The 20,710-nt window shown below is 41.0% G+C and overlaps 1 protein-coding gene across 4 annotated transcripts in view; it reads left to right on the forward strand.

Moving 5' to 3' along the window:
- LOC145995342 (membralin) overlaps positions 1-18,079 on the forward strand; it is a 264,860-nt gene extending 246,781 nt beyond the window's left edge. For all 4 annotated transcript variants that reach the window (XM_083131956.1, XM_083131967.1, XM_083131960.1 and 1 more), the window contains one exon: positions 16,866-18,079. In XM_083131956.1, the coding sequence (XP_082988082.1) occupies positions 16,866-17,267 (402 nt within the window). In that variant the 3' untranslated portion in view covers positions 17,268-18,079. The remainder of the gene's footprint in view (positions 1-16,865) is intronic.
- The last annotated feature ends 2,631 nt before the right edge of the window (positions 18,080-20,710 follow it).

A 20,710-nucleotide genomic window follows, 5' to 3' on the forward strand; every position in this document is an offset into this window, starting at 1 on the left:
GGATTTTAACCGGTGAACTTAACACGCTTGGCCACCCAGCCGGCCAATCCCATGATATCGATTAAGTCTTTCATTTCATTTTTGCTGATCGATACGATCAAGGCTGATTTATGTCACTGGTTCAGCAGCATTCAGCACGAGAAAATTTGGACATTGAGGAACATTGTACAGCGTGGTTACAAATTATTGGACGATTTCATAAGGCCATATTTTCACTAGTACTGATCATCAATGAACTATCTTAGTGTCGTTTGAAAGAGGGAAGTTTGAAGTTTTCGTAGTTGCCATGTGATTTTTTTTTTTGCTGTGTTGGAGAAATGGCTGCGCTGCCATCCGATCGTAGCTGCTGTGTGATTGAATATGCACCAAGAGACAGTGTTGTTTCTGTTCGACGGGCATTTACACGGCAATTTGGACGTCGTGCTCCTCCCGCGTCGTCATTCAGTAGGTGGTTCGAACAATTTCGCAATAGAGGATGCATTTGTCATCAAGGAAAAGGATGCACAGGGAGGCCAAATGTAAGTGAAGAGACTGTCGACAGAGTCCGTGAAAGTTTCACACGGAGCCCTCAGAAATCAGTGCGTAGAGCCAGTCAGCAGTGGCAGATACCAACATCAACAGTCAGGAAGATTCTACGGAAGCGATTGAAGTTGTTCCCGTACAAACAGCAACCGGTACAAAAACTGCAGCCTGATGATCCAGCAAAGAGGCTTGCGTTTTGTGAGAGTTTGATGGCCAAGATCGAAGAGGATGAGGGTTTGTTGGAACGAATCATTATGAGTGTTGAAGCGACATTTCATTTATCCGGAAAAGTCAATAGGCACAATGTCCGGATATGGGGAAGTTGAAGTAGAACGTGACAGTCCAAAAGTAAACGTGTTTTGTGCCGTTTCTAAGAGACGTGTGTTTGGCCCATTTATTTATTTATTTATTTATTTATTTATTGACGAGAACACTATCAGGGGAACGTGTACCTGGACATCTTGGAAAGTTGGTTAATGCACAGCTCAAGGAAGAGGAGAAACAGGGGTTCATTTTCCAACAAGACGGGGCCCCTCCACATTGGCATACAGATGTCCGGGGGTACCTAAATCGACACCTGCCAGGTAGATGGATTGGTCGTGCAACGGCCGCAGACGACAGACACATTCTGCATATGGCCACCACGTTCACCGGACCTCACAGTGTGTGATTTCTTCCTGTGGGGTTTCCTCAAGGACATTGTTTACATCCCTCCACTTCCAGCTACATTGCCAGAATTGAGAAGGCGCAATAACAGAGCCATTGAGAACGTCACACCAGACATGCTTGAGAGGGTTTGGCAAGAATGGGATCGCCACCTGGATGTCTGCCGTATTACACGTGGGGCTCACATCGAGTTCATCTAAAGTCAGTAAAAAAGTCTTCAAACTTCCCTCTTTCAAATGACACCAAGATAACGTATTTATCTTCAGGATTAGTGAAAATATAGCCTTATTTAATCGTCCAATAATTTGTAACCACGCGGTATATGTTGCAGCCTGCCTGGTGAGGTGATCAACACTACTCTCCGGCCGCCTTATCCTCCCTCAGTAGCCTATTTATATAGAGGCCAGGTGAACCCCAGAGCGCTTTATGCAGGACAAGGTTGGAGAAATTGCCTTCTTAGATAACCAATCCAGAGAATCGAACCTGGGTCTACCGCCCGCCAGTCAGGTACCCTACTAACGGATCACCTCGGCTCCACAGTTAGTTGCACATTCTGGGAATTTTGACAGTTTAGTAATAGTCAACACTATTATGTGTCATCGCTGCCAACAAACGTAAAGCAAGGTTATAGTGCAGGAGGCCTTAGAAAGAGCGTTTCGCGGGCTAACAGCTGACGTCGCTCGCACACTATTGCCGATACACTCTCGTGTCGTCTGCTCCTCAGCCGAACAAACAGGCCGAGGGAGCAAGAGGCAGAGGTCACTCACCCTTCCAGAAGGGTGCTGCGAGCTAGCTGTGGCAACCGGGCTCGCTCATTCGCGGACCTGATTGGTTCTCACAGACACACCCCCATATTGTCGTCTGCTGCAAGCCCGCGAAACGATCTTTCTAGGGCCTCCTGCACTATAGTGTAATTCTGTAAAATGTAAACACACATGCCCAGATCGGAAATCTAACCCAGAACCTTTGGTTTTCGGTAATCGGGCCTGTGCTTATGTTTAACATTTATTTTGCTATAATTAGCATTGTGAAGTAACTTTTCTCCCTTCAGAATAGCTTTCTAAGTGAGTAATTTTCACGATTTCATTACTTGAACAATTGAAACATAAGTTCTTTGCGGTTTAAACAATTTTGAGAGAGAGAAAAATTTATTATTGAAAGCAAATGCTCAAAACAAGACGCCTGACTCCGTTTCCCTCGGCGGAGTGGGGACCACACCGTGCCACGACGGCAGGGGTCCCCTGTTCGAATCCCGGCGTGGACATGTGTGTTCTGTGTGGGTGTCCATTTATCAAATTTCATCATATCGTATCGTTCCCTTAGGAACACCGGGATCTTAACCTGGGACCATTAGATTTCCCTTGAGATGCGATCGCGCACACTCGCTTGGCGATTAACTCTCATGCGAGACGTTGTATCTGAATAGCGTTGAATGGCAAATGAACACACAATAAACACAAATTGGATTTTAGGTCTCACTAAGATTGTCTCGGCATGATGTTTAGGTAAATACCTGTTTCAACTAAAAACTGAAGTTCTCTGAAGAATCGTAGAAGAACGTAGGCTTGTTCTTGCTTGCGTTGAAGTATAGAAAGAGAGTAACAACACTGGGGTCAACCATCATCAGCCCTACAGACTGATGTGCAAAGACTGACCTCTCTCTCTCTCTCGTAGTAAGATAGTTCTGATAGTTAAGAATCGAGAGTAATTACCTTTTGTGTTCTTAATAAAATATATGATATTGTATAGAAATTATACAATATCATCACGCATCGTCCTCTTCGCGATTAGCCAAAAGTTGCAGAAGAGTGAAGTTAAAATTATAAAGGGCGCGTGGCGTCATAGGTCACGTGATGCAGGGAGTTCTACCAACGTTTCCTTTTTGTGTGCATAAGCAGGCGCATGCGCACGTCCATATGAAGTTCATAATGTCAAGGAAGCAGAGGTGTCCACAAGAAGACACGGTTCAGAGACAAAAAACTGCCCCGAAGTTCATCTCTGCAATGTTTGTTGTTGTTGATGAGTTGGTAGAACTTGCGGTTTGGTCGGTTGTTGTATGTTCCCGCCACACCCCTATCAGCCCAGCCCCGAGGGGGTGGGTGTCCCGCCAGGATGTGTGATTAAGAGCCGGGCCCCAACTTCTCCGAATAATGGACGTCCCGCTGTAGCCCCACGGTCTAATGACTCGCCTCCAAATTGATTAAATGCATGGGCCAGGTCGTCGGCGGCCGGGGGGGAGGGGTTCACCACGCCTCTAGCCGGTTCCCTTCCAATGGTCTCTCTATTACATACGGCATCCAGGCGCCACCTCTGCCAACACAAATACGAACACACAACACGTAATTCGGTCCCTGGCTCGCTTTCCTAACTCGCTCGCTATCTAATGTCTACAAGAAGTGCAAACGAACTTACAACCGAACTGGTGGGAGGATTCAATTTCTATGCTTCGGGTACCGGACGTCGTCTCGATTGAAAGATTTCCGATTCCCTTCGCGGTTTCGAATGAATTGGACCGATCGATCGCGGTGTCGTTGGCACAGGCGCTACGACGGCAGAGGTCGCTGGTTCGAATCCCGACCTGGACGTGGCTGTTCTCTGTGAGTGTTCCTTCTTCGGTTTCATCATATCATCACCCATCCTCATCTCCGCGACTACCAACAATTGGGAGAAAAGTGAAGTAACGTAAACCAAGTCAATTAATCCAGTGAATTGTGTGGTCCTTCCCGATTGCGTACTGGTTTCTTCTCTCTGCGTAATGGCCTCGCCTCTCATTCAAAGGGCTAAAGTTTCGTATCCCGTTGTAGGCATATTGCACAGAGGTTTCGGGTCAAACTTTAAGTACCCCTTGCACATAGCACCGTGCCATGAAGGCACATTTAGGGGATGTGTGGGGGTAGGGCCACACACAGTCTCGATCTAGGCCATTTTTGAGGTGGTGATCAGCACCACACTTCGGCCGCCTTTACCCCCAGGTACCCATTGATTTGAGGTTGGGTGAACCCCAGAGCCGCTTTATGATGGGACAAGGCCGGGAAAATTCCGACCTTAGATCACTCGCAAAGAGAATCGAACCGGGGTCTCCCGCGTGACTGTTAAACGCCCTACCGTCTATACCACCGCCGCTCCGTATCAGCTTATAGAAAAAAAAAACAACTTCAACTACACTCTGTCCCGGGAATCTCTGGAGCAAGTGAATGAAAACAAGTCTTTTAAGTAAGTAGGACTCGATAGGGCTCTATCAATGATCGCGTGAGAGAAGTGAGTGCATGAAGGGAAAACGCGGCCGTATCTACCAGCCGTTTGCATCAGCGCGCACTGCTTTGCTCCACCCACTCGCTTTCTCCCCTTCTCCGTCGTTATGCCTGGCCTTGCTCCACAGATTCCCGAGGCAGAGTGTACGGTTCCTTGTTTTTTAAGGAGTGATTACAAGATATCCTAGGGTTGGCCTTCCTGGTGGCGTAGTCAGGCTTGAGCATCGTCTTGCACTTGTAGAGGCCAGTGAGTTATCCATGCGGTTTGAGCATTCCACCTGCACACCGCACCTCAAGACCAGTAAGCAGTAGAGCAGGTGTGTGTGTAGGGGGAAGCCCCTTTCGTTAGAGGTTAACAAATGTACTGCAGGAGAAGGAACCCTCCTTTTCTCGAAGCCACCTCCTGCTTCTTCTGCCATGATTACAATGCCACACTGCACTCTTATAGTTGAAGTCCTGATTCCTAATAGTTGAAGTCCTGATTCCTATGTAGTACTAAACCTTCATTCTGCTGTAGGTTTCAGAAGGTTTCACTCCCTCTGACCACAGAAAACGAATAACACTTCGTTGCTCTTCAACAGTGTAGCGGCTATGTTGTACGCGCTACTGCGCAGCCGCATACTGCTCGATCGTCTCGACACCTTTATGGCGTGTTGCTAAGGAGCCTTTTTGAGTGCCGAAACACAAAACTTTCGTTGTGTATAAATCTCCCATGAAGTTTAGAATAAAATTCCCGTTATGTAATGACTTCCCCTCGTACATTTTTCAATTTGCTTACCTGAAATTAAAAGTGATAAATTTTAGGTATTTTAATGTTATTTGTAGTCCAAAATTATAAAATAGACTAATATGAAGACTTCAACATCAACCACTCAGCATATAGTTGTGGTTTTAACATGAAAGTCAATAAATTTAGCAATTTTTGCACACATTTCAATACAAAAAAAATAATATCCATAGGAACTCATTGCCGTCCCATTGTGAAATTTTGCACACAAATAGTCAATTGAAGTCTTCAAAAGATTTTTTTTAAAAAAATAATTAAAAATGGTGATTTTGAGATTTCCAAAAAAACTTTTTTTTCGAGTTTTTTTTTTTTAAAAAATACGTAATTGCAGTAACACAGTCGTGTTGCATTTGAAATTAAAGGTCATTATAAGCAGAAGAGAATGACTCCAATTTGAGCTCTCTAGGTCAAATAGTTCTACAACTGTTTAAAGATATCAAAATGTAGTTAAATTTTTGCTTTTTTGAAAGTCAGTAACTCAGAAACTAAGGGCCGAAAGAATCTGAAATTTGGCATTTTTCGTTAACTTCACAGGTACTGCCACTGCACAAAAAATTATCAATTTCTGAGATGTCAAGGTTCAGACCCCAGTTGATTTGACGTGGAATGATCCATCTACAAAATCCTTATGTACATTGTTCTATAATTATATTTTTTACAAGTGATTTAAAACGCGATTTAAGTCAACCTGATTTAAATGAATCCACCTTGGTATCCGTGTACCTAATTTACGTCTTCTTGAAGAAATCTAAAGCACAGTATGTGCTAATTCGTCGAGAATGGTTGTTTTTATCACCAACAACAAGCCAATATATTTTCCTAATGAATCACATATTTAATTTATTTATGCATCCATGCACTGAAAGGAAGTCGCATGAACACGTGATTTAGAAATTCTCTTCATGGATTAGAATAATGGGCGCCCTAATTAGTTAATCCTGGCTAACGAGGCACCAGCGATAGATAATCCTCTTTTGCTCTCCCCTTTTTACTACATGTGCTCCCCATTGGTTCCTCTCTCTCTCTTTTTTTAAACTGACTAATCATGTTAATATGTAATTCACTAAACCAGTACTTGGTAATTCAGTTTACAAATTGTTACTTACTTATTAACATTTGTGTCTAAAGTCATTTCTGAGAAATCAATCATGAATTGATTCGTGGGTTCGAAGAGAGGAATGGGTGAGCAAATCAGGAATATTTATTACTCATAAATAGGGACGTGAAGTTTTCGTTTTATTTTCCCCTAAATTTCGATGTTATTTTTTACTGCAATTCGGTGTTATTTCTCGCGGTTTATGGCAAATTTCGGTGTCATTAATTTAAAATCGGTATGTTTTTTTACATGCATTTTACTTTTTCTTTTATGCTTAAGATTTTCACATTGTTTTAGTTCTGGAAAATTGAGACAAACTTTAGTTTAAATGGCAAAAGACAAATTATGGCTTACCTATTGAGAAAGGACCAAATTTCTTCCATTTGTCAAACTATTTCATCTCACCAGTCACTAAATATGAAATGTTTATTGTATTGAAAACAATAATACACATCACATTTCCTTCCAATGCCAAAAAATTCCTCTGCGACCTCAAAATACAGTTTGTGCAACTCCCCCCCCCCCCCCCAGAAACACAACTGGTGCTTCTTCCTGAAAATTTTCCCGTTCTAGGAAGATCTCCCCGAGCGACGAGGGTAAACAGAGTCAGTCATTTCTGCACCAAACTGCAATAAATGAAGAGTGACAATCTCTTTTGAATCGAACTATCATCAGCTAAAATACACATCACAGATCTAATAGTGCTTCGGGTATTTTTTTTCCTAACAAAAGAAGTACTATCCCCAGTTTATATTGCATATTTCGGGCGTTTTTCGCGTTTAAGTGCAAAATTCGGTGTTATTCTGAAAAATCGCAAAATTCGCTTTATTTCGCGATTTCGAAACCTTTATTTTACTTTCCTAAACTTTTCGGTGTTATGGTTAAAAGCTTGGTCAGCACTTAGACTTTTCGCACCCGTCATATTATACGTGTCCCAGGCCCTTGCCATGGCTAAATCTGAGGTCTAAAAGCTCCTTACCTTCGTTAAAAGCTGAGGCTGTAAAGGGACACTGAGCACATACGAACAAAACTCAGGACAACACTCAACCCTACAGAGAATTATACTGACCGTAGATCCAGACGCCAGAATATTACCCCAATATTAGTTAGAGATTGAGTCCTCTCTGTTTCTTAGAAACACTAGCATCTTTTGAGTTCGTTTGGAACTTTTGATTACAGATATTTGTTGCAATGCATGCATGATGGATGTTCGAAAATGCGAACAAATAAATTTAGCAGTAATGGAATAAGGAGAAAGGGTCCTATGCTCGAATTCTGAATTAGGCATATAGCACATAGTACACGAAGTGTAAACCAACTTACAACCATAATCATCGTCCCGATCTAGAAGATGTTTTGACTTTTATTGTTTGCCTTCTCAGAAAGAGATGGTCAAACTGTGGTCAAATAGGCTAATCAGGACCAGAGATGGCCGGTTGCCCGGCCTCCGCCCTCACACGGCCTCAGCCTCCGAACTCCATCTCGGCCTCCGGCTTCACAAACCCTCAGCCTCCGAACTCCAACTTGACCTCTGCCTCACACGGCCTCAGCCTCCGACCTGCAAATCAACCTCGGCCTCAGACGGCCTCAACCTCCAACCTCAAGGTTGGCCTCACACGGCCTCAGCATCCGAACTCGAAGTCGGCCTCTTCCTCACACGGCCTCAACCTCGCAAAGCTCCTGGAGGCCGAGACTGAGGCCGGTCCTCCGGAGGCTGGACATCTCTGATCAGGACTGAACCTAGAGTTTTTGTTTAAAGAAATGAAAGAAAGGGAAAAGGCAGAGAAGTTAGAAAGGCTGATGAAGATAGACAATGAAAAGAATAGTATATAAGAGAAGAAAGCAAAACTATGGAAGCTGAGACAAGAGCAGAATGAGAAGAGGATGTTTTCTCACGTTGCTAGTGAATAAGACTGCTAAGGGAAAATACATAGTGAGATTCAACATAGCACAGCTCATGCTACTAGTGGAGAAAACATTGGAAGAGGAGAACCAAAAAAGAAGAATGCATGCCAATGTAGTTCAGAAATCTGCAGAGAAACAAAAAAGAGTTTATTAATAATATTTTTCAGTAAAAAGTCAAAGACAAACTTAAAGTAAAGATAACGTGTGTTTTGCATTTCAACATGTGCTACACACGATTATTTTTTTTCCCAAAGAGGATGGTTTTATTGACTTACATAATTTTTGTGCAATAATGAAAACATTGCCTTACCGTGTATAAAAAATTGTGAAGGCTGACTATGGGGATGGTGAAGGCTAGATAACAATTTTTTTTTTAAAAAAAGAAAAAAATATTATCCCACTTTTACTTGATGTGGTGTAAGTAAAATATGTCAGTGATTTGTCAGTATTCTGTCAGGTTTTTTAATTGGTTCGTCAAATCAGTAATTTTGATCACTTGACTGGCTCTCCCCGATGATGTAGTGGTTTCGTCGTCGCCTTGTAAACAAGGTGTCCCGAGTTCGATACCCGGTGGAGGCACATAGTGGTTCGGATCCCACTTTAAACTGTAGGTCCAGTCCCGATTAACCTTACTGTGCATAAAGTGGACTTAAAACACCAAATCAATCAATCAATCAATAAACTTTAGGTCAATTCCCTTTATAAAAAGTTACTTTTAAAGCCAGATGCTCTAATATTCTTGGCCACACCATTGTCTCTCAAATTTTACCTTTGCAATAGTTTTCGTCACTTCTATGGTTCACATTGAATTGACCTTTTATCAGCTTTCACCGATTATTAACCTAAGATTAATGAGAAATTGTTCCGTTTCGCCACTGAAGATTATACGAACGATACTGGTTAATATTTATAAGCCAGGTTTCAAGGGTTCTTCACGCATTTTCTTCAGGCTTCTGCGTCAGCGAAGAAAAAGTCTTGAATAGTTTTAGTTCACTTCCGGCTGTCGTTCCTCTGCAACACAAGCACCTATGATCCGAAGATAATTAATGCTGTTAATTACCGAACCGCCTCATGTTCTTGGCGCCGGCGTTCGGATGGAGAACGGTTGTTGAGACAGAGGAGCATGGACAAGTAGCGATCTCCTTCCCCTCGGCTGCTCCAGCTCGCGTTATGTTTGTCTAATGAGTGATTCCCCGTCCAGCATCCTCTTTTCCCTTCCCCCGGTTTTAAAAGTGGGAGGGCTGGGAGAGAAAGCGAAGCGGCTCCCGTTGTCAGATTTCCATATAAATTTGATCGCAGCATTGGTTTGGGTTGGGGTGGCGGTGGCTGTGATCAGGGCACCATGACATGCCCGATACTCACTCCCCTCGCCGCCAAACAGAGGGGTATTATGTGGCGGAGAACCAGACAGGAACTGTATGATTTTTAATTTTTTTTCTTTTCTTTCTTATCGAGTCCTAGGTCAAACAGATTTGTCAAGTTAGACCAGTTCTGTGTAATGATTATGCAGGTTGTCTACCAGTCAAGTAAAAGTAAAGAGATTGACAAGAAGTCAAGGAAAAGTCAAGAAATTATACTTGTGGTCAAAAATTTGATTGATTTTGTTTAGTTTACTTCGTTTTTCTGCCACCCTTGGCTAATCGCAAACATTAGCAATCCTAATTCAAACATAAAGCAAGTCTAATTCTCTTGGCAAAGTACAGTTTCAGTTTTCATCTTAACTGGACTTTGGTAGTTTTTCCACCAAGCTCTTAAAACTCATACATTCTGTTATTTTGACGGTAGGATCCAAAGTTTTAGTATTATAAAGGGTGTCTAAAAATACGGGCTTTTTTGAAATGTTAAATAAAAGAAGATGAACTTCGAACTATGTGTATTAATTCACTCACACTCACAAGATGGCCTCATGTCTTGAAGATGACGTCAGTAAGATGGCTACCGTTTTTGCGTAAACATACCTGAAGCCGTCTAGGAACACTTAACCTATGCAGCTGCAGAGATGACGCTTGGCGTCGACAAGCGTCGAACAGAGCGTCTTGGATTTCTCTCGACGGCAGCCTGGACAGCCTGTAAGTTATCCTGTGTTCGAGCACTGCGAGGTCGACCTGTTTGTTTCAGCTTAAAGGTCGAACCTGTTTCTTCGATTTTTTTTTAACCCAAGTTCGCACTGCATGCGCGGATGGAACTTGTGCATGCCGCGGAAGTTGATAATGTCGCCGAAAATCGCGACGTGCAGCCTCCATCCACACTGTCGTTATTCTTATAATACGCTTTCACAGCATATGCACGCTGCGCACCGTCCCACTTCTCCATGATAACTGAATGGCATGGTATGTACTTAACGTTGTGTCCGTTACGCGGCGCCACATGTTTACAGTGTTGCAAACTAACAATTTAAAAAAGGCCCGTATTTTTTAGACACCCTTTACAAGTAGGCGTTCATCACTCATTTCGCCAAGAACGAAAAATTTAGTCACGTCATTAAATTTAAATATTTTCTTAATTACTAATACCCAACTTTACCTAAGTAGGGGTCGATGAAATAAAGGTTGAGAAAAATGAAAGATGATCAAGAAATCAAGAATTTTGGATTTGTTATTTAGGTAGACACCCTGTTATGAAACGGATTCTTAGGTGCCAAAACTGAGGGATTCAGGGTTTCTTAAACCCCATTTTAGGACTTTTAGGCATTTATAATAAATTGATAATTATAATTGATTGGCTAGGGAGTAAAACTTGATAACCAACAAAAGTATCAGAGAAAAACGCAGGTGAAAGTTCGTTCATTACATTGTGGCTTATGGGTTACCCAGACGTTCCCGTGTGTTTCTGGCTATCAGCGGCCCCTGAAGGAACTTTATTCACTATGGTACAGCAACTGGAGACTGTGCAGCAAGTACATCTAATGTTAACTGAATTCAGAACGGAGTGTTGGTTATCAAGTTTTACTCTCGAGCTGCTCAATTATTAATTGATAATAATAATTTTAGGGAAATCTCGTTCCAAGTGCAATTTGTACACAAAAATATTACTATTTTCAGTGCAACAATTTTTTTTCTTTGATTACAAAAAGAAAAGATGCAATTTGTCCACTAAATAATAATTTTTTGTACTGCACCGCCATATATTTTTTCAATGTTCTCCGTGGTGAATTTCTTTCGGTCATCCCGTTATACCTGCCGCAAAATTAGTTTGGTATTGAGAGCTGAAGGAACACGCGTCACGGTGTTGCCATATCATGCGGTACGGCACGCAGTGCAGTCGTCTGACGCTGTGTCGAGGAAAACGTGTTATGAAAAGGAACAACAATGATGAAATGTGTTATTGTTTTTCGAGGAAAACGGAATAACAATGATGACAACAATGATGAATGTGATATTGTTTCCTTTCTTCATTTCCATTTCCCTTACAACATGAACGAATTAACGAAACGAGCATTGTTTACAGGTTACCTTTTCAATAATCATTTCTTTCCAAAGTTGCCGTTAAAGTCTGCCCGTCTTTCAATTACCGCAACTGAATTGCACAAAGTCCAGTTGGTGGGGCGTCTGACTTTCACGCGTGAGACCCGCGGTGGTTTGTGGAACTTTTTCAAATATCCCGAGCGGCTCCGGGGTCGACTCAGCCCAAGTGAGTACCTGGGGCAAACCTGCGGTAAAGGCGGTTGGTGAAGCACATCACCGCATCACCTCCATAATATGGCCTAGGTCGAGGTCGAGAATGTGTGGAGCTCTACCTCCACATCCCCATATGCCTCCACACTTTACTTTATTTTGCGTCCATTATTTTTTTTTGTATGAGAATCCCAGATATTTTATGACTATCCTTAAAGATGTTCCCCTACCTTGAAAAAATGCCGAATCTTTCAACGAAACGCGCAGTTTCCCAACAGTGGGATGATCTTTCCTCCTATAATAAGAGTAAATATGACGACGAATAACATCTTGCTGAAAGGTATCTAAATTTGTCACGCGTTTACTGATATTCCTCTTCTTTCCTGGTGTTTCCAATTTTGAAGCCTCGCATTTATTTATTTATTTATTTCTACCACATTATATTTTTCTTTCCCTATTGTAACAATAGTGTTCTTAGACACGTCGAAAGCAGCAGGAGTCCTGTCCAGAACTTTATTTACAGAAATGATTGGACCCCCATTATTATTCTCTTGCTCAAGTTATTTGCGCTCAGAACAAACCATCTACCGCGTTTGTCCTTTGAGAAGAATGCCTTTTTCTTTTAGTGCATGGCCTCTTTGGTACATTGTCATCTCGAGTATTGCCTCCTGTGCTTGACATTCTTCACACAAGCTCACGACACACTCAAGCAGAACACAGAAAATTATGTACAAAAAATAACACACTAAAACAACACGCTATATACAACAAAGAATACTCTAAATTCAATAAACACTAAACAAACGGACCGGTTAAAATATCACAGCAGCGCAACGCAACAAACAAACAACACGTCCTCTCCCAACATGAAATCTGATCGCAGGAAGAATCAATCGCCCGATAAGCGGCAACACCGAGATAAACGTTTTCTGTTGCTGGGTAACCAGGGCTTGGGTGAAGCACTGGGAAGATTTTGATTGGCTTGCATGCCAGCAACCCACCCTCCCGCAGTGACGTAGACCCGATTTCAACACGTGCTTCCCAAGCGTCAATACCAAACTAATTTTGCGGCAGGTATAGTAGGGTCATGTACGTTGAGAACGTTCACTCCACGTCGCAGGAAGTTATTGATGCAAAGTTCATGCTTGCGACTGCTGCAGGTTCGCAGTGGTGTTCTCTCTTCGATGATCAGCCTTTAACGGTTGTATGGTTTTGCAGCCAGCATTCTGTCCCAAAACAGTCCGCATCTTTGTTTGGTATGGTGCACCTACGATCCCTTTGATCGCCTGGGTTCTTGACCGTAATAATCTATTATTGAAACCCTTTGTGGTGGAAACTAAGGGTCGTTCCTAATAAATAATATTTTTAAATTTACACGAAAGGTTTAAAAGGTGCTTTTCAGGTACAAGCAGAGCTTTTAGGCATCTATAGGAATTTGTGCTTCACATAGGCGTTTTCTGTCCTATACAATGTCAGAGGAAAGGTGCTGTGTGCATGAAACGCATAGATCTCTAAATGGCATACGTCTAGGATGAAGAAAAAAATAGGTACGGACCTAGAAATGCACTACTCTCTCTCCTAGCAACCGGAAATGAACTTACAGGTTGGCTAGTAACCATTAGGTAGTGTTACGGAATTACCTCATAACATAATTGACGTCATAATGTATTCTGCGTTTAAATCTCTAACATTTTAAATGTCGCATTACTTAGGCGGAGGGGTGATAATTATGAACGGACACGGTGTTGATGCTGCTGTATCATGCCACTATTTATTGAAATATAACAATATTATCTTTAATAGTGTCAAATTTTACTCTTGTTTGCATAATCTTCTTAATTGATCCCATATCTTCTTTCTTAAGAATCGCTATTTGATGCTGCTTTTGCGTCTCGAGCAAGAAAATAGTCGATGATTTTCAGGAAAATTTATGGCCCCTTTTCAAATTCTGCATATATTAACCATATACGAATTTTTCTTCTGCAGGTTTCATACATAACCTGTAGTTCTTTATGCTGAAAATGTATGTTCCTACTATCCATTTAATAAATATTGACCCCCAAGTTTCGCTGTTAACGTGACCGCGAAGGAAACGTGAACGTTTTATACATTTTTGAATTTGTTCAGTGCACTCTTTACGACTATCCATAAATATAATGGGATGGTAAAATTAATAACTAATTTCATAATCAACCAATTTAATCCACTAGTATCCACATGGCCAACCCGTAACGTAAAGCACTATCAGAATTCCACTCCAAGGATCTCCCCTTCTATAGCCTTTTCTTTTCTAGAGGCTTCCTCGCTTAACCTGCCTCCAAATGTTGACCCTCTTGCCAGAACAGTTTCGACAATCGATAACTTCTTGTATTGTTTCCATTTCGTTGTTTTCCGGATGCTACTGTTTCAGTATAAAATGAAACTTTTTTAAAAAAAATCCTGTTTGTGTGAAGAAAAAAAACTACTTTTACGAAAAAGTGTTGTTTGCACCACATTTCTTAGAACTTCAGTTGGCTGTAACTTGGAACCGAGATGATTTAATATCATATCTTGTGCAGAACTTCTAATAAGACCCTTTAAGTATAATTAAAAGAAAGCTCTTGCTGTTACAGCGAAAAATGTCCACGGAAAGGATAGACGCCGAGATTCGCTTTGTTTGATTAATATCGGCAAGGGGACCAATGGACTACAAATTTAGTTGTTCTGTAGATGAAATTCCGTACGTTTGATACTGAAGGATATTTTCTTGCACGTAACATGAAATTAGGAAGAAATCGCGCTGTCGGTGTTGCTGTCCAACGGTTTTTGTATAGTGGGATCCATAAGTATTACCAAGCAAATGTTCCATCACCATGTTTAATCCCTTTGTTTCATGCACATCGCGCTGCGACGCCAAGGGTCCCGGGTTCGAATCCCGCTCGGGCATGGTTGTGTGTGAATATCCATTTATCATTTTCATCATTTCATCACTCATCCCCATCTTCGCAAATTAGCCAAGAGGCACAAAACGCAAAGTAAAATAAAATAAATTAAATCCAAAATCCTTTGTTTCATGCAATGAGAGTTTCCAAGAACTGACTACAATCTGCTTACAACCTCTGAACCAGTATACGTAAAACACAGTCTTTAAAAATACGTAAAATGAAGATGAAAACAAACGAAAATAGTAATTGACAATTTGCTGAGCAATACTGCAATACTTGTGGATCCCACTGTACGGTTGCGCTGGAATTGTTGACGTTGCGCTGTGAGCGAAGTGTGGCAATATACGTATATGCATCCCTGTGTCGTCGCGTTCGGAAACACCGCGCAGCCAAAGCCAACAACCTTTACTTTATTATTATTATTATTAAAAAAAAAACAACAACAAATTTTCTCTTTCCATTGTTTGTTTACTCTTTCTATTGTTTGTTTAACTTGCTATGTTGTTATAATTCGTTCCTTATTCCTATCTCTATTATAGCAGCACCTTTATGGCTTGTTACACTAATTAAAATTTTCCAATATTTTGAACCATCATGTTATGCTTAGAAAATGAACTCATATTTTCGAGTATATCTTATTTGTGCAGCAATAACCAAATAACTTGTTTCGTCAGTACTCATTATAATTATTATTATTATTATTGCCGTTGTTAATTGAAATTACATTTTGAATGATTGGCCAAGAGGTTCTCGTTATTTTTTTGTGTGTGTGGGAGAGGGAGGGAGGGAGGGAGTTTCAACTGGAGATCTAGAATGTTCCATTACACTCGTTAGATATTTCCTTTTGAAACGAGGGTGGAGAATTGCAGATCACTGAATGTTCATCTGACACTTCCTTCTTCAGTGGCGACGCCAGAGACCCCCCCCCCCTCATTGCAAGCAATAAATCGATAAATATTCTGGTTCCATTATAGTTATACCACTCAGACATTTAGGATTTACCTTCACTTGTTGAGATAAGCAGTTCTTTAACGCTTTTCTTTGTCTCTTCACTTAAAATTACGTACTAAAACCATGAGCTTTTCTGCCCGTACGAAAGTAAATGCATTGAAAGGAAATATTGTCTTAACTCCAAGTACAAGGCACTTTCGTCATAGGCCGAGAGGACAAATTTGCAACGCAGGAGTGAGTAATAAGCTTTCAGAAAAAAATATATTAAAATATAAATTGTTTTATTATACGAAAGGTAATTTGAGAACTCCCAATTTGATTTTTTCACATTCAGAATTTTCTTTTCCATATACGAGAACACAGAATCTAAGTTTTCTCCTTGTAACGTATTCACTGCAGAATGTTGAAAAATTTCTGAGTTGTAGAGACGTTGCTGTGCACGTTGTGCACACGGGATGATTTCAAATCTTACCGTTTCGAAGTTACAGCTCTCTGAATCTCGCCGCATAGGGAGGGCTTAAAAGACATTTTTCATAAATTTTGTTAATTTCTGGACGCATATTACAATGAAAGACATTTTTAAAGAACCGAAATGAGGACATTTCAAGGATCACAAGTACTACATGGGTATAAGCTAAGTGTGAGTAAAAGTGTGAAATGAGCACTAAATTTACACACTTTCTTACAATCAGGTAGTTTCATATTTTCCTTAGAGTGAAATGTTTCCTATACCATTTCGAGGTTGGTGTATAGAGCCGATTGCAAAACACTAACACAATTAGATTTCTTACAAGAACTGACATTTACTTCAATATCATACCCGTTAACATTAACTAAAATATTATTATTAATGTCCACGGCTTATATAACTTAGCTGTTTTGTAAAGTATGAGTGATACGGGGGATGATATTTGCTTTACATTTTGAGGTGTGACATGTCGGCACCTCAACAAATTTTCTACTACACCATATTTAAGATCACTTCGGTATTGAAGTTTCGGATTTCTGCTGGACTTTTAATATGAGACGTTTAACGCCAAGTGCAAGAATTATGCTATAAAATATAATGAATTTTGTTTGCTTTTCATCAGAAACGTGCCGAATATATGTAATCATGTAGTTGATGCAGGTGTTCTTTCTTCTTTCCAGCACTCGATGTTGTACTTCTTTCACCATTATGAGCTGCCTGTAATATTACAACAGGCACAGCTTCAGCAGCTATTGCTAAGGAACCAAGGTGCAGATGTACCACAACCGCAGCAGGAACAGCCTGCAGGAAATGAAGCTCGACATGATCATCCACCTGATCAACAGCTCTCAGCTACAGCAAGCTCCTCCCCTCCTCCTCCTCTGTCTCAAGAGGATGCTGGACATCCTTCAAGTAGTTCAGAGTCATCACAGCAAACCTCAAGTACAGAAGCTACATCCTCTGCAGCTGCTGATGTGGAAACATCATCTGCAACTGTGAGAGGCGAGAACCAATCAGGTAATCCTGATAGTGGTACATCAGAACTTTCCGCCAATAGGGAAAACCGTGATGATTCGTTATAGTGCAAGGTCAATACAATCAGTGGTGTGATTTTTTCCCCCAAGTGATGTGATTAAGTACAGGAGAAACATATGTGATAGGCCTAATGCGAAGTATAAAAGTGTAAACAATTGTTACCGCACAATAATTTGCATAAGATCAACGAAAGTGCTGTGTCAGGGCACTTGAGTTAGTGATGCTTCAGTCTGCCTTGAGAGAAACGTGTGTGTGTTTTCTTCTTAACCCGTTGACGCGGAGTTTCGGTCAAGACAAATAACAATGCTCTTTGGGTTTGCTGTCGTATGCAAATTTTAATCAAGTGAATGCCTTTGTGTTGCTGTAATATTTGGAGAAAGCTCCTGGTAGAAAAGAGATCTGACGTAAGATTCAGAAGTTTCCCTGAACGAGCTTTTTCTAATACATATTTTGTAGGTGGATTAATAATGGAATTGTTTCACATACAACATGTTGTCCACATGGTAAATAAAAAAAATAATAATAAGCAGCTTCAGTTTCATGTAACTTGCCATGCTATATGCATATTTTGTGTATCCGATCTTGTTTCTATCGAAGAGCTACTACGCACCAGGGATCATGTTTTGTTACTTGTGAGTATTGTGTGAAAGGTGGAAGTTCAAGGCAATGTTCATTTGTCTGAACATTGTGTATTGTGTGTATATATAAAAACAATTGCCGTATTGAATGTGTTGAAAATTTATTTACTGAATTGGAGTAAATGGAACAACGGAATATCAATCTGGGGATTGAAACTGTATGATTTGGTCTGTAATAAACATTGTGTTACGGCAAAAGAAACATTAAACCTAATGAATGTTGGTCTAAGAGTGTTTTTTCCTTCTTCACCCCTCCATCATCATCTTCCGTGTATGATTTACTATAGGAGGTCGTGGTAGCCTCTGTATCTGTAGTGTATCATATTCATACATGACAACTATCAGGTTTTTTAACTGGGTAATACTGTCTTTCAAGCAGGGAAATCAGACACCGAGCCGTCTTGAAGCTTTCCTGAAGATTTTCTAAGGATATCAATTAAGGGAGTTTTGGATAGGTTTCCAAGCCTTGCAGAACTAACGTAAATGTTATCTCCAATATTAACTTCAATATCTGAAGATGAGGATGACATTCGTTCTTGAAAACATGGTAATCTATTCAGAACTAATTTCGTTGATAACTCGAAAATATTCCATCAGTATTGTATTATTTCTTAAGGATGATTCACTCATCTCTGCAACGATCGTGATTCAAATACCAAAATTACTGTGCCCCATAAAACTATATCCGTCGCCTTATCTATTCATCAAAGGGATGTGCATTGGGGTTTCCACGTCCAGATCTGCTCTACTGAACCCGATACAAGTTATGTAGTAGATTTGTTTAATTCAAATGTGATTTTTTGATCTTTAGAAACCCCAGAGGTGATCACATCTAGTACAAGCTCTGTGCTGACCGTGAAGATGGTGCAGTAGGATTTTTCTGTGTAGATGTTTTCTGTTCTAGAACTATTTAAGTCACGGACAGGGATGGTTTTCTGAAATCGCGGCTGCACTTGAGGTGGGGAAGATCGAGACCAAGTGGACCCTGATGAACCACTTCGAATAGTGTGCTAATGTTCGCACTGGTCCAGCTGGTTTTGATGCAACTTCTGCGCCAGATAAGTGGCAGCGACAAGTATAGTTCCGACATCGGTTAAGTCACAGCATGACAGCTCTTGAACTGGATAGCTACCAACCATAAGTTGTGCTTTAACCATCAGCAAACTATAGTGTGTTCCGTTAAAATTTCCCAATTAATTACTGTGAACGAAGTACGATGAATTGTAAAATAACTATAACACCAAATGAAAGGCCAGATCTTCAAGTTTTGTTTTCATGACTTGAAGTTGTCCGTTTGCTCACTACGCAGCGCCACGGTCGCATAAATAAAAATGGCGACTTTTCAACAACGCGCGCAGGCAGTGGTGTGTTATGGTGAGACAAAATCTGTGATTGCAACGCAACGAAATTTCAGACGAGTGTACGGAGGAGTTACACCTGATGCTAAATCAATTATTAGGCTGTGGTTTAGTAAGTTTCTAACAACCGGCAGTGTCCTAAAACAATCTGGTGGAGCTCGTCGTCGTGTGTCGGAGGAAAAGGTGGAAGAAATTCGAGCGGGGTTTCAGAGAAGTCCGAGTAAATCCATCCGCCAGGCATCTAGGCAATTCAATGTGCCTCCAACGACAATGCATCGAGTTCTGCACAAGCGGCTTTGGTTTTATCGGTATAAAGTGCAGATTGTGCAACAATTGAAGCCAGATGATAAGCTGCGTCGCAAAGAATTTGGTATGGAAATGCTGCAGCATATCGACATGAATCCTCACTTCCTTTACAACGTCCTGTTTTCAGTCGAAGCAACGTTTCACGTGTCTGGGATTGTCAACCGGCATAACGTATGGATCTTGGGATCTGAAAACCCACATGTGTACAGAGAACATGTCCGCGATAGCCCAAAATTGAATGTTTGGTGTGATCTAATGAAGGATAGGATCATCGGTCCGTTTTTTTTCAATGAAGATACAGTAACAGGCCCTGTGTACTTGGACATGTTGGAGCAGTTTGTGTACCCCCAGGTAGTTGCTCTACAACCGGACATAATCTTTCAACAAGATGGGGCTCCTCCACACTGGAGTCTGGATGTTCGGAGGTCCCTCAATTGTACATTTCCTAATCGCTGGATTGGACGCGATGGACCAATACGGTTTACCTGACCTCACTCCGCTGGACTTTTTTCTCTGGGGTTACGTCAAAGATCGTGTGTTTGCGACTCCAGTGAATAACATCCCAGAGTTACGAACCCGCATACGTGATCCGATTGCAACGGGGGACATATTGGAGAGAACATGGCAAGAAGTTGAATACAGACTGGATATCGTTCGGGCTACCAATGGGGCACATGTGGAGGTGTATTAGTGTGTGGAAAATAAAATTTATGAGTTGTTCTTCAATTCTCTGAAATTTCATTGCTCTATCATTCATACTTTCTTTTCTACGATTAATTGAAATAGGGAGATTTGAACGGGACACCCAGTATTTGCTTCAGACGGTTTTGTGCACTGAGTGGATCGTAGCTACCAATTAATTTCGTGGTTCTGGGAAATACACTCTCCATCCAGGGTAATTGAGCACACCCTGTCTCTAGGTAAGTTATTTGACTCGTTGGCTGTCATATTACTTGAACCGTGTTGACGTCAGTAGCGTACGCAGGATTTTATCAAGGGGGGGGGGTTATTTCTAAAACTTTGTCCAATTCACATTACCATTGTTTTATTATACTTTAATTAAATAATAATCACAATTAATTAATAATACTTATAATTAATTAATTAACTGAATTACTACTAATAATACCACTACTACTATTATGTACTAGAGATCTACATAAATATAGTATTTACGAAAGCAATACA

This window comes from Lepisma saccharinum, chromosome 1, assembly GCF_977018435.1.
Source record: "Lepisma saccharinum chromosome 1, izLepSacc3.1, whole genome shotgun sequence".
Classification (NCBI taxonomy): Eukaryota; Metazoa; Arthropoda; class Insecta; order Zygentoma; family Lepismatidae; genus Lepisma; species Lepisma saccharinum.